Raw genomic sequence first — 12044 nt, 5'->3', positions numbered from 1 at the left:
ATATTAAGCATCCATAGGCAGATGGGGTCCTTTATTTATACTAGTTTCATTTTACACAAGATACAGCAGGGCATAGCTCAGCTTTATTTGATTTAAGCTCCCATTAAAGGTCAAGCTATCATCAAATTGTCACGTCACTCATTTCTCTACAAGGAATGAAAACACTAGAACAAAAACATCCACTAGAATCTTAAAGGGACACAGCCTTTGGAATCTAGGTGTGGTTACTGACTTTGCTCTTAATTTGTAGAAGTTTACTTAAAATGAAAATAGAGCTTGGGTGTTCTAGCTGTTTCAAGAAGTTTAGATGCAGTCATGATGGAGATAAATGTGGATAATCTGTTCTTTTAATTATGTATTTGATCTGGTCTTCTTCCGTATGCAAGAAACTCACCATCTTATGAAAAGACAATGGTTTTGGTGTTCAGGAACAACAAGGAACCTGCAAGGTTCAAGCCAATCATAAATGGCAAGCTGTTGGAACACCAGTGTCCCCGTCCACAACAAAGTTAGCTTAACATCAACATAGGCTGAGAGGGTCCAGCCTAAGAAACAAGCCCTTGCTCCAAAACGTACACCTTGAAGTTTGAATGAAATTTGCAGCAACCCACAAGGACAAACCAAATCACTTCTGGTAAAAGATTTAAAGATTGGATGAGACAAAGATGTTTTTTGGCTAAAATGACAAGAAGTATGTTTGAAGTCAATGTGAATCTTTCAAACCTAAGAAGACTGTGCCAACAGTCAAACAGGGTGGTGGCAGCATAATGCTGAGGGCCTGTTTTGCTGTCAGTTGCTTATGTTTTGCACAAGGTGGTTGGGAGAATGAATGAGGAGGACTACTTGCAAAGTTTTCAACTCCACCTCAATTCAACAGCTATATAGATGAAACCTGGACCAAATAGTTTTTTTACAGACAAATGATTGCAAACACACATCAAAACTGGTTGTGGAACGGATAAATGATGTGGTTTCTCTCTAACCTGCCAACAATTGCCAACAACATATTTACGTATGTAAATATATACATACCAGCGTATATTATATATATATTTAAAAACATTTTTTTTATCTGTTTGTAATTTTAAGCCCTTCTATACAGGTCCTTCTCAAAAAATTAGCATATTGTGATAAAGTTCATTATTTTCTATAATGTCATGATGAAAATTTAACATTCATATATTTTAGATTCATTGCACACTAACTGAAATATTTCAGGTCTTTTATTGTCTTAATACGGATGATTTTGGCATACAGCTCATGAAAACCCAAAATTCCTATCTCACAAAATTAGCATATTTCATCCGACCAATAAAAGAAAAGTGTTTTTAATACAAAAAACGTCAACCTTCAAATAATCATGTACAGTTATGCACTCAATACTTGGTTGGGAATCCTTTTGCAGAAATGACTGCTTCAATGCGGCGTGGCATGGAGGCAATCAGCCTGTGGCACTGCTGAAGTCTTATGGAGGCCCAGGATGCTTCGATAGCGGCCTTTAGCTCATCCAGAGTGTTGGGTCTTGAGTCTCTCAACGTTCTCTTCACAATATCCCACAGATTCGCTATGGGGTTCAGGTCAGGAGAGTTGGCAGGCCAATTGAGCACAGTGATACCATGGTCAGTAAACCATTTACCAGTGGTTTTGGCACTATGAGCAGGTGCCAGGTTGTGCTGAAAAATGAAATCTTCCCAGCCTGGTTCATCACTCAAAACCCCAATCATGGGTAAGACTGCCGACCTGACTGCTGTCCAGAAGGCCACTATTGACACCCTCAAGCAAGAGGGTAAGACACAGAGAGAAATTTCTGAACGAATAGGCTGTTCCCAGAGTGCTGTATCAAGGCACCTCAGTGGGAAGTCTGTGGGAAGGAAAAAGTGTGGCAGAAAACGCTGCACAACGAGAAGAGGTGACCGGACCCTGAGGAAGATTGTGGAGAGGGGCCGATTCCAGACCTTGGGGGACCTGCAGAAGTAGTGAACTGACTCTGGAGTAGAAACATCCAGAGCCACCGTGCACAGGCGTGTGCAGGAAATGGGCTACAGGTGCCGCATTCCCCAGACCTGGGCTACAGAGAAGCAGCACTGGACTGTTGCTCAGTGGTTCAAAGTACTTTTTTCGGATGAAAGCAAATTCTGCATGTCATTCGGAAATCAAGGTGCCAGAGTCTGGAGGAAGACTGGGGAGAAGGAAATGCCAAAATGCCAGAAGTCCAGTGTCAAGTACCCAGTCAGTGATGGTCTGGGGTGCCGTGTCAGCTGCTGGTGTTGGTCCACTGTGTTTTATCAAGGGCAGGGTCAATGCAGCTAGCTATCAGGAGATTTTGGAGCACTTCATGCTTCCATCTGCTGAAAAGCTTTATGGAGATGAAGATTTCATTTTTCAGCACGGCCTGGCACCGGCACACAGTGCCAAAACCACTGGTAAATGGTTTACTGACCATGGTATCACTGTGCTCAATTGGCCTGCCAACTCTCCTGACCTGAACCCCATAGAGAATCTGTGAGATATTGTGAAGAGAACGTTGAGAGACTCAAGACCCAACACTCTGGATGAGCTAAAGGCCGCTATCGAAGCATCCTGGGCCTCCATAAGACCTCAGCAGTGCCACAGGCTGATGCCACGCCGCATTGAAGCAGTCATTTCTGCAAAAGGATTCCCAACCAAGTATTGAGTGCATAACTGTACATGATTATTTGAAGGTTGATGTTTTTTGTATTAAAAACACTTTTCTTTTATTGGTCGGATGAAATATGCTAATTTTGTGAGATAGGAATTTTGGGTTTTCATGAGCTGTATGCCAAAATCATCCGTATTAAGACAATAAAAGACCTGAAATATTTCAGTTAGTGTGCAATGAATCTAAAATATGTGAATGTTAAATTTTAATCATTATATTATAGAAAATAATGAACTTTATCACAATATGCTAATTTTTTGAGAAGGACCTGTATTGCAGACAAGTCTTTGATGTTGGAAGGCCTCAGTGCCATCACCCTAATCTCAGGCTACCTCCACAGATTCGCTGTAAGATTCAAGTCAGGACTTTGGTCGGACCACTCCAAAACAATAGTATTACTCCTAGTTAAAAGTAACAGGCTGGTAAATAAAAAGATTACTTTAGACCTAAAATTTGTCAGGAGTTTGAATAATTTTGGACTTAGCTGTACCTTTGCACAAAAAGGTACCATATGTGATCACCCACACACACTCACAACAAGGGTAATTTCTAGTCACCAATGAATCCAACATGCATGTTTTTAGAGCAGTGGCAGGAGAAAGGAGTACCGGAAGAAAATCAACATGTGCTTGAAGAACATGCAAACACCACAGAGGAAGGCTCCACTTGAATCTTATTCCGAAGAGGGAGCTGTGCTAACAACCAGAGCCACCATGCTGACATCCAGATTCGGCCACATTCCACAAAATTCAACAGCACAAAGAACAGAAGTACTTTATTTTTATCTATATATGCCACTAAAACAGGCTTACAAAAACTACATGCACTGTAAAAACTCTTAAGACTATAGCACAGAATCATCCTGCACATCTTTGTGTTTATTTCTCAGAAGAAGCAGAGGTTAAAATCTGAAAAATATATATTTTTTCTTCATTTACTATTTCATAATCTACAGAGTTGTGAAAGTAATAATAAATGAAAATGTATTTTTCATATTTTAAATAAATGGTACAAAGTTTCCACGGTTGAACGGCACTGAGCCAGCAGGCTGTAGAAGACAATACCTACAAATAATGGGCCTCAAACAGTTGTTCAAATTAAAGTGATATATTTGTAATATCTAATTTATACTGAATATATAAAATGAAAAGAAATCATGCTTAATTTCAGCTTTTATTTGTGCTTTATTTTCTTCCTGTAAACACTTTCAGTGCTGTTCTAGAAACACTATTAAAATAGAAGAGACTTATACTGGATTAGCATTTAAATTAGATTCATGATGGCTGTAATTCCACAACCAGGGTCTGAAACCTAAAGCTGATGCAGAACAGTAGCTGTCCAGAAATATTTTGAAGCTTCTTCCCAATGAACCTCTTTCAGCTCGCTTCCTGAGGCTGATGTTCAACTCTTGTTCAGGCTTTGGTTCTCGTCAGGCTTCATCTTCTGGATGATTCCTTGGTGGTAGGTTTGTCTGGAGAAGCTCTTCAGGTTGATGGGTACCTCTTCTTGGCCAATGCTTCCGCTTTTCCTAACCTTTCCCCTCCGCACCTGAGAATTCCCGCTGCTGCCCTTCGATGAGACAGTCTGGCCTCTAAACAGCTGTGCCTGCTGCTGACACAGACCTACCTTGCTGAGGAGGATAAATATGTCACCTCTGAAGGCCTTTGTGAAGATGGCATACAGGAATGGATTGGCACAGGAGTTGAGAGGGTAAAAGAGCACCAATAAAATCTTGGAGTTAGATACAGTGATGAGGGGCCGGTTTAGAGCGGCTGACATAGCGTAGAAGGAAATGGGAGCCATGCATAAGAAGTCAGTGAAGATAAGGATGGCCATGCGCTTGGCAATGTTGGTGTCCTTGGATGCAGAGTGGTACTCAGGGTTGTGCACTGTGCAGTAGATCTTAAAGTAGCAGGCACAGATGACAAAGAAAGCCAGAATGTTTAGGACCAACACCAGCAAGATGTAAATCTGAGCTGTTGTGGACTGGGTGTCCATTGGGAGACAGATGCTGACTTTCTGGTAACTGCTCACTCCAACCAGTGGCAGCAGAGCCAGAAGGAGGCAGAGGATCCAGCCAACTACCATTGCAGCTGCTGCGTGGTGTAGACGGAGTTTGCGGTCCAGCCGCATGGCAAAGGTGATGGCATACCACCTCTCGAGTGTGATCATCGTCAGGGTGTAAACGGACAGCTCGCTGGCGAAGACTGTGAAGAACCCCGCAAGTCCGCAGCCAGGGCCCGTCTGCCAGTCGATAGCGTGGTTGAAGTACTCGGAGCGGGTGTGGAGGTCCACAGAAGCGATGAGCAGCAGGTAAATCCCCATGCAAAGATCAGCGAAAGCCAGGTGGCACATGAGGAAGCGAGAGACTGAGAGTTTGTAGTGGCTGGTGAGCAGCACCAGGAGCACCACCACATTTCCCAAAACAGCCAACAAGCTCACAAACCACACAGACACCCGCAGGAAGCCAAACCCCATTATGTCCTCACAGGGATTGAACTCATCAGGCACTGGTGCACACGTCACTTCCCCTCCCTCTTCACACACCACATAATCGTAACGACTGTCAAAATCTTGGCTGTTGTCCACTTGGGGGTTCTTGAGGGTCTCTCCAAAACCCACTTCCTCGTCTGGCTGGCCTCCAAAGTAGGTGTGGTAGTAAAGGCTGCCATGGAAGTCTCCTCTCCTCCAGCCTTGCTGCAGTTCTCCATGACCTTCATTTCTCTGCTCCTGCTCTGGGAGTGTTTCACCGACTCCGTCCCCTTGAAGGGATGGCATGCTAAGGGGCCCCACAGAACGCTTGTGGTAATGGTCATAGAAAGCGGTTAGGTTACAGATGATGTACTCCAAAAAGCTGGAAAACAAAAAAGAAAATCCATAAGAATGAGCCAAAATAAATCATTTTCTGAATTACACAGCAATCCTGAACTGTTTGACATTTTGAAGTATGTTACAACCACACACTTCAATGATGTGTGTTGGGAAGTGAAAGGAAGGTACCCAGGAACATGAGTTGATTGAAACCATTTCCTTGTAACTCCAGCAGCCTTCCCATTAACACAGCATTATGTTTTCCCATGAAGTTGTTGACTCCAAGGTAATGTTCAGTATTAGTTTTAGGCCCCATAAAACGTTTTGCGTCAGTTTTTGTCTCATCTGATTGGACCCCAATCACATTTGCTGTCTCCTCTACAGGGCGTGTGTCAAACTGCAAAAGGGAATTCTAATGGCCTATCCTATTTCATCTATGGCTTTGTTTTTGGAGTTCACAACTAGCAACTTTTAAGTAGTCAGATCCTCCCACCTGAGCTGCAGCTCAGGTGCAGGTCCTCCAGAGCTGCCATTGGCCTGTTGGCTGCTTCTCTGCTTAAAGCTTTCCTTGACCATTATGTCAGTTTGGGTGGATGAACGTTTTAGCATGAATACATGTGTGTCAAGCACCTTTTTAGGATGTTGGCTTAAACTGTGCATTGAGATGTTCAAAACCTGAAATATTGTTTTATACCCTAACTCTGCTTTAAACCTCCCAACAACTGACCTGTCTGCTATGTTCCTCAGATGGATTTCTGAATACAACAAGTTGCTCTGGATTTTATAAAGGAGAATCCAAGTAAAAGGAGCTGAATGAAAATGTATGCCACACTTTTTAGAAGTCGTTTTGTATTTTCCTTCTACGTCTCAATAATGTGTTTCTTTCTGTTGATCTCATTGGGTATGTTTGTGCAACTTGCTGCTTACCCTGCTGGGCGGTAAGTGGTCAATTAAATCATTCATATGTACAGAGAAAGAGGTGGGATATCTGTTTTTGGAATCATTATATGACTTAACCTTTTTCCTACAATAACAGCAGTGAGTGACACTAATTATGGCAGTGCTGTAAGCAGTTATAGGTAAAGACATCAGAGAGTCGATTCAATCCCAGCCAACATCCACATTTTACAAGTGCAGTAGCCCCCCGCTCAATGTAGGGGATCATCCAACCTACACTACATGCACACACTTCTTGTAAAACACCCACTTCCCTAATGTTTCAGCCTCTGTTTATAGAGCTGGTTAAAAAAAGCTCACCCCCGTTTCTTTTTGAGGTTTTTAAAGCCGCAACAGTGGCTCGGGTAGGTGAGGTTGGCAGTGGCGAGGTGCTTAAAGGCCTTGATGGGCGGCAGTTTCTTGAGGGCCCAGGTGTCACGTGCCTTCAGCTCTCGCAGGGAGCCCATGCCTGTGGAGGGTAGGGATGTGATTCCTGTTTGGGAAACATCTCTGAAAAAAAGAGAAGGATTATAACATCTGAAAATCATACAGGAGATGCCATTATTTCTCAGTGAACTACACCCTTAATGGCTTGAGGTGGAAGATGTGATGTATTGCACAACTGACAAATTAAAAAAACACATACCACTGTGTTCAATTTCACATGGCTGGTCATGACACGACCCGCGTTAACCAATCAGCGATGGTTTTTGTACGTCAAAAGCAGCAGATTGTTTTCAGTTTCTTTTGCATGACTGCAAAGAACGGAGGATGCTGAAATCCTGTTATCAGTAGTTCTTAACAGTATCAAGAAGCTTAACAAAGAAGTGTTTCAAGTTCATTTAAGAGAAAACTCAACAATAAAAGGCTGCCAAGTTTGATTCAGAGCCTATTATGACCCCTACATTTGTCTGCACACTACTATTTCTTGGTTGCTGCACACTGATAACAAAAAATGCTATGATCTTTCACAACTGTTGCTAAAATAATTTAATGGAGAGGAAGATTTTTCTCAAGGTACTTTACAGACAGAGATTAATTTAGGGGGTGTATCTTATCCATTTATAATAAATTATTTATATTTTTCATCATTTATATTAAAGTCGATTCCTTCAAGCATGACTGAAAATTGTAACTCAAAGGGACACTCAAAGTGTAATGTTGAATGGGGCAAAAATTGTGCTATCTACTGACAATTATAAAAAGTATACATGAGTCAATACTAGGCTTTCTGAGCAAAGCACGGTGTATATATCAAATGTCAAGCAAGTGGTGGTGGCATGATGCTGTGGGGCTGTTTGGACTCGCCACTGATGACAAACAATTGCTACCATCTAACCCCAGTGTTCCTAAAAAAAAAATTGCATGAAGATGCAAGTTGTAGTTAATCTGTTTGTGTAAAAATTATATATAAAAACTGACACCCTCGTATGTTCAAGCATGACTCAAATTCGCAGTCATCTAAAGTTTTATGGTCAATGAGAAACTAAATTAAGTTGTTTGGTCCAAATGAGTATAATTGTGTTTTTGAAGCCAATATTGCACTTTTAAACTAAAGGATACTGTATCAGTTATCAAGCCTGGTAAAGAGATGTATTGGTCTGCATGAGAAACCAGAGTTTGAAGTGTAAAATTAACAATAGAGAAAACAAACTAACTGTTTTATATCTGCATGGTATACATTACTTAAGCTTCAGTGAAAAAAAAACAACTTTGCCTTTACTTTTCCATTTAGGCTGCAGTTCCTGCAATACTACTAAAATGCAGTTTTCCAAACACCATAAAGCCATTAAATTAGACTTTCTTAAAAAGTCTTAAATTAAATTTGTTCATCTTATTAAAAAATGCACTAAAATCATGACAGTTATGGTCTAGAGTTTAGAATGACCCATTGCCATACCAGGGGTGGGGGGTGGGGTTGGAGGTGATAAGTCCAGAGAGCTCACTGATGGCCCAAACAATAGTCTCCATCTGTTTCCTCACATGAACTCCTCAGTCACTCATCTTTAAGTAATTACATTTGGTATTTATTGAGCCATCATGCCAAAGCCAGGCCAACCTCATTGGGACATAGACATGCGGGGAATTGGCAATTGCACCAGCATCCTGTCACAACCAACAGAGTTCGAGTTCTGTATTGTTTTCTTTAGTTTCCTAACCCATTTTAGCTTGACTTAATCATTAATTTGATAAAGTAAAGAAACACAGCCCCCCCCACACACACTTCACCGTCCTCTGCTCTCCTTTCCTCTCACGGGGTTTATTGTGTGAGGCGGCACAGATGTTGGTCTGATTTTGTCATTTCCAGATGTTTAACTCATGACCTCATGAAGGTGACCTCACTGAGGACATCTTCCTCTCTGGAACAAAGGTAAATGACCTGCACGTAAATATGTTTACCAAAGGAGATAAAAGGTGGCTAAAACTGAAAGGTTATGTCATCAATGATGCTTTATTATGAAACAACAGCAAAAAATAACAGGATCAGACTGAAGTTTCTTCATCACATTTGCACACAACGCGTGTCAGATTTCCCAGTCACACCATCACAGCTGTGGGGGAAAGATCTTGACTTTATCCCGTCCTGCAGACATCACTCATCTAGTCTGCACATTATAAATGAGGACTTTGTTGAATTTTCACAGTAACTTGACGCAGTGTGAATAATTACCAGACCAGGGCTATTAGTTACTGCTTTCTTCCGCTTAACGGATTGGCACATTTGATAATTTGAGAATTTAAAACATAGAAAATGTTTTTTTCTAAATTCTAAAGCTGAATAGATAAATCAACATCATCAAAAACCAGGCTGTTTTCTAAGGAGTTTAGTTCTAAACATGGAACATAAGCTAAGGATATTTGTCTTAGGTTGACCAATTCTTTCTTGTAACAATGCCTCTTGGCAATAAACCTTATACCGTTGGAAACTGTTTATTTTCCTTGGCTGCAACATTGGAAGGAAAATACATTTCTGGCTTGACCCGGGTAAAACTTGCCAAACAGCTTCTTCTGCACTGGACTTTTGCTTACTTCCTAAATAGAAATGGATAATTGAAGTTTGAACACACACATTCTCACACACATGCTCTATATCAGAATCAGAATCAGCTTTGCTCTCAATAAAATAGAGAGTTGGTTAGTAGATAGTAGTGTTTAAGTTTTGTAGGATTGATTTTAATTATTGTTTGAACGTTAATAAATTATATTCTTAATCACCTGAATCCAAAGCTTTGTTAATTATTAGTCTCGGTTGTCATATCTGTACAGTAAGGCACATACAGTAGCTCCTGGTGATGTCTGGCGATTTAATTTCATTTGTTAATAATTTAGTCTACATTTGATAACTTTCTTTGTGTTTCTTAAGAATATGTTAACTAGATTAACTCTTCCAGTGAACAATGAATAGTTTCTGACAAGGTCTCTCAAATCCCATCACATAAGATCCCACTGACATTTATGGATATCTCAAATTCAAATACAAATGGTCGATTATCTGAAGCTGGTTAGATACTTACAGAAGTGTGGGGCCACTGATGATTCCTGCGAAAGCCCGACTATCCATCCTGGTCAAATATTCATTCCTGTGTAGGTCACTGGACAAAAGAAAGCACAAAAACACTTTTCTTAAAACGCATTCTGCACATTTCAGTCCTGCATGGCATAATATTTTCTAAAGCCTCATCACTGCACATTCCTCTATTTATTTTGGGTTTATAAATGGGTGAAACATGGCTGAAGAAGGTCTCACTTGCTGCATGCTTTTGATACAAATTAAATACGATGAGATATCAAGGTGTTCTCCTTAAACACACAGCACCTTCAGACACATCTCCCCAAATCCCTTAAATCTAATAAGAATAATAGACCTGTGAGGGATTTGTGTTTATCTTGGTCAAGCTGTGCTGGGATCAGTTTTCCTCTCAGAGGAAATCAGACTCCAACACAAACACCCAAGTGGTAAGACTCACTAGTTACAGACTAGTGGTTTAATTGGACTCTTACACAGACATGAGGACAGCGTAAGTTTTGTAAAATGAGGACGGAGTCTTAATTTAATATCATTAATACCTCATATCCTAAACATGCAGGTCACTGGATCAGAGGGTGAAGAGATGAGGAAGGGGGAGAACATGCTGCGATAAAAATGTTTTCTTGTCAGTGATTGAATCAGTTTTTCGTTTTTTAGTCATATAAATGTTTTTTATTGCTAAGAAAATAATAATATGAGACAAAGATAACCTGAGAAAATTCAAAATAAAGTGTTCATATGATGAATTTCTATTTTATGGCAAAAAGTAGCCACCTGGCCTATTGTACCAACCCTCATGTGAAAAAGTAATTACGACCTAAACAAAATCACCGATTTGATTTAAAGTTTAAATCACTGTGTAGAAATTTTAACCCACTTTTCTTTGCAGATTTTTTTTAAATATAGCTACATTGGATGGTGTTGCAGAATGAGCACTCTGTTTTAAGTCAAGCCACAACAATTGAATTGAATGAAGTCTAGACTTTGACTAGACCACTCCAAAACCTTTTTGTAGCCATTCAGAGGTACATTTTCTGGTGTGCCATAACCTTGAGTTTAAGGTCACAAAATGAGAACCGGACATTCTCCTTCAGGATTTTCTGTGACAGCGCAAAATTCAATGATACATCAGTTAACACAAGCTGTCCAGGTCCTGAAGCAGCAAAGCAACATCCGGCCATCACACTACCATGTTTAACTGCATGAATGATGTGTGACGGCTTTTCTGTTCTTTTGGACCAGCAGGGGGTTTGACCTTGGAACTCCTTTATGGATGCCATTTTTGCCCAGTCTCTTTCTTGGTTTTAAATCACGAATACTGACATAACTACAGCAAGGAGGCCTGCAGTGCTTTAGATGTTGATCTGTTTTTGTTTGTTTGCTTTTTTAAAAATCTGAAATCCTTTTTGCAGTCGTCAATGCACTAATGGAATTAATTTGGTAGGCCACCCTTTCCTGGGAAGGTTCACCACTTTTACAGGTCTTTTTCTAGATCTTTTGGCCTACTTAATGTTGTCAGACTAGGTTGTGTTTAAGTGATTTCCTGTTTCTACAGGTCTGGCAGAAATCAAGCCTGGGTGTGGCTAGTGAAATTGAAGCAAAAATAGGGTTAATCACCATTAATTCATGATTTAACACGGGGGCGATTATATTTTCGCGCTGAGACGTTTGCTTTGTACATATTTTAATCAAACCAAGGTTGACAAAAAAAAAAAAGAGAAATCTTGTAAATAGTTTCTCACGGGACTGTAAAAAAGCATGACACTGATTTCTACAAATGTAAGAACGAGCATCACTAAGTGTATGTTAGAGAAGATCGCTTTCACTGGTCTTCCTGTTATCCACTTTGGATTTCTTTTTGTTCAGACAAAAATTCCACCGTACTAATCAAGAGCTGGACTCGGGTATTTATGAGGATATATGAGACGGCCTAAAGAGAACCAGCTTTGATCCCTTTGCTTTCATAGTAAAGTTTTGGGTAAGGAAACACACATCCCAGATGTCACAGGTGGCTTAATCCAAGCAAAATGATATTTGATGTAATTTTGGAGAAGATGGAAGATCCCAAAATGAACTAAAACCCCAAAT

At 40.4% G+C, this 12044-nt stretch overlaps 1 protein-coding gene across 2 annotated transcripts in view; it reads right to left on the bottom strand.

Moving 5' to 3' along the window:
* Positions 1 to 3438: 3438 nt before the first annotated feature.
* tshr (thyroid stimulating hormone receptor) overlaps positions 3439 to 12044 on the bottom strand; it is a 42450-nt gene continuing 33844 nt past the window's right edge. For both annotated transcript variants that reach the window (XM_047388055.1, XM_047388054.1), the window contains exons 8-10: positions 9943 to 10020; positions 6749 to 6937; positions 3439 to 5534 (exon numbers count right to left, since the gene is read on the bottom strand). In XM_047388055.1, the coding sequence (XP_047244011.1) occupies positions 4082 to 5534; positions 6749 to 6937; positions 9943 to 10020 (1720 nt within the window). In that variant the 3' untranslated portion in view covers positions 3439 to 4081. The remainder of the gene's footprint in view (positions 5535 to 6748; positions 6938 to 9942; positions 10021 to 12044) is intronic.

The sequence above is a fragment of the Girardinichthys multiradiatus genome, chromosome 15 (genome assembly GCF_021462225.1).
Source record: "Girardinichthys multiradiatus isolate DD_20200921_A chromosome 15, DD_fGirMul_XY1, whole genome shotgun sequence".
NCBI lineage: Eukaryota > Metazoa > Chordata > Actinopteri > Cyprinodontiformes > Goodeidae > Girardinichthys > Girardinichthys multiradiatus.
This window is presented reverse-complemented; position numbering and strand designations above follow the sequence as displayed.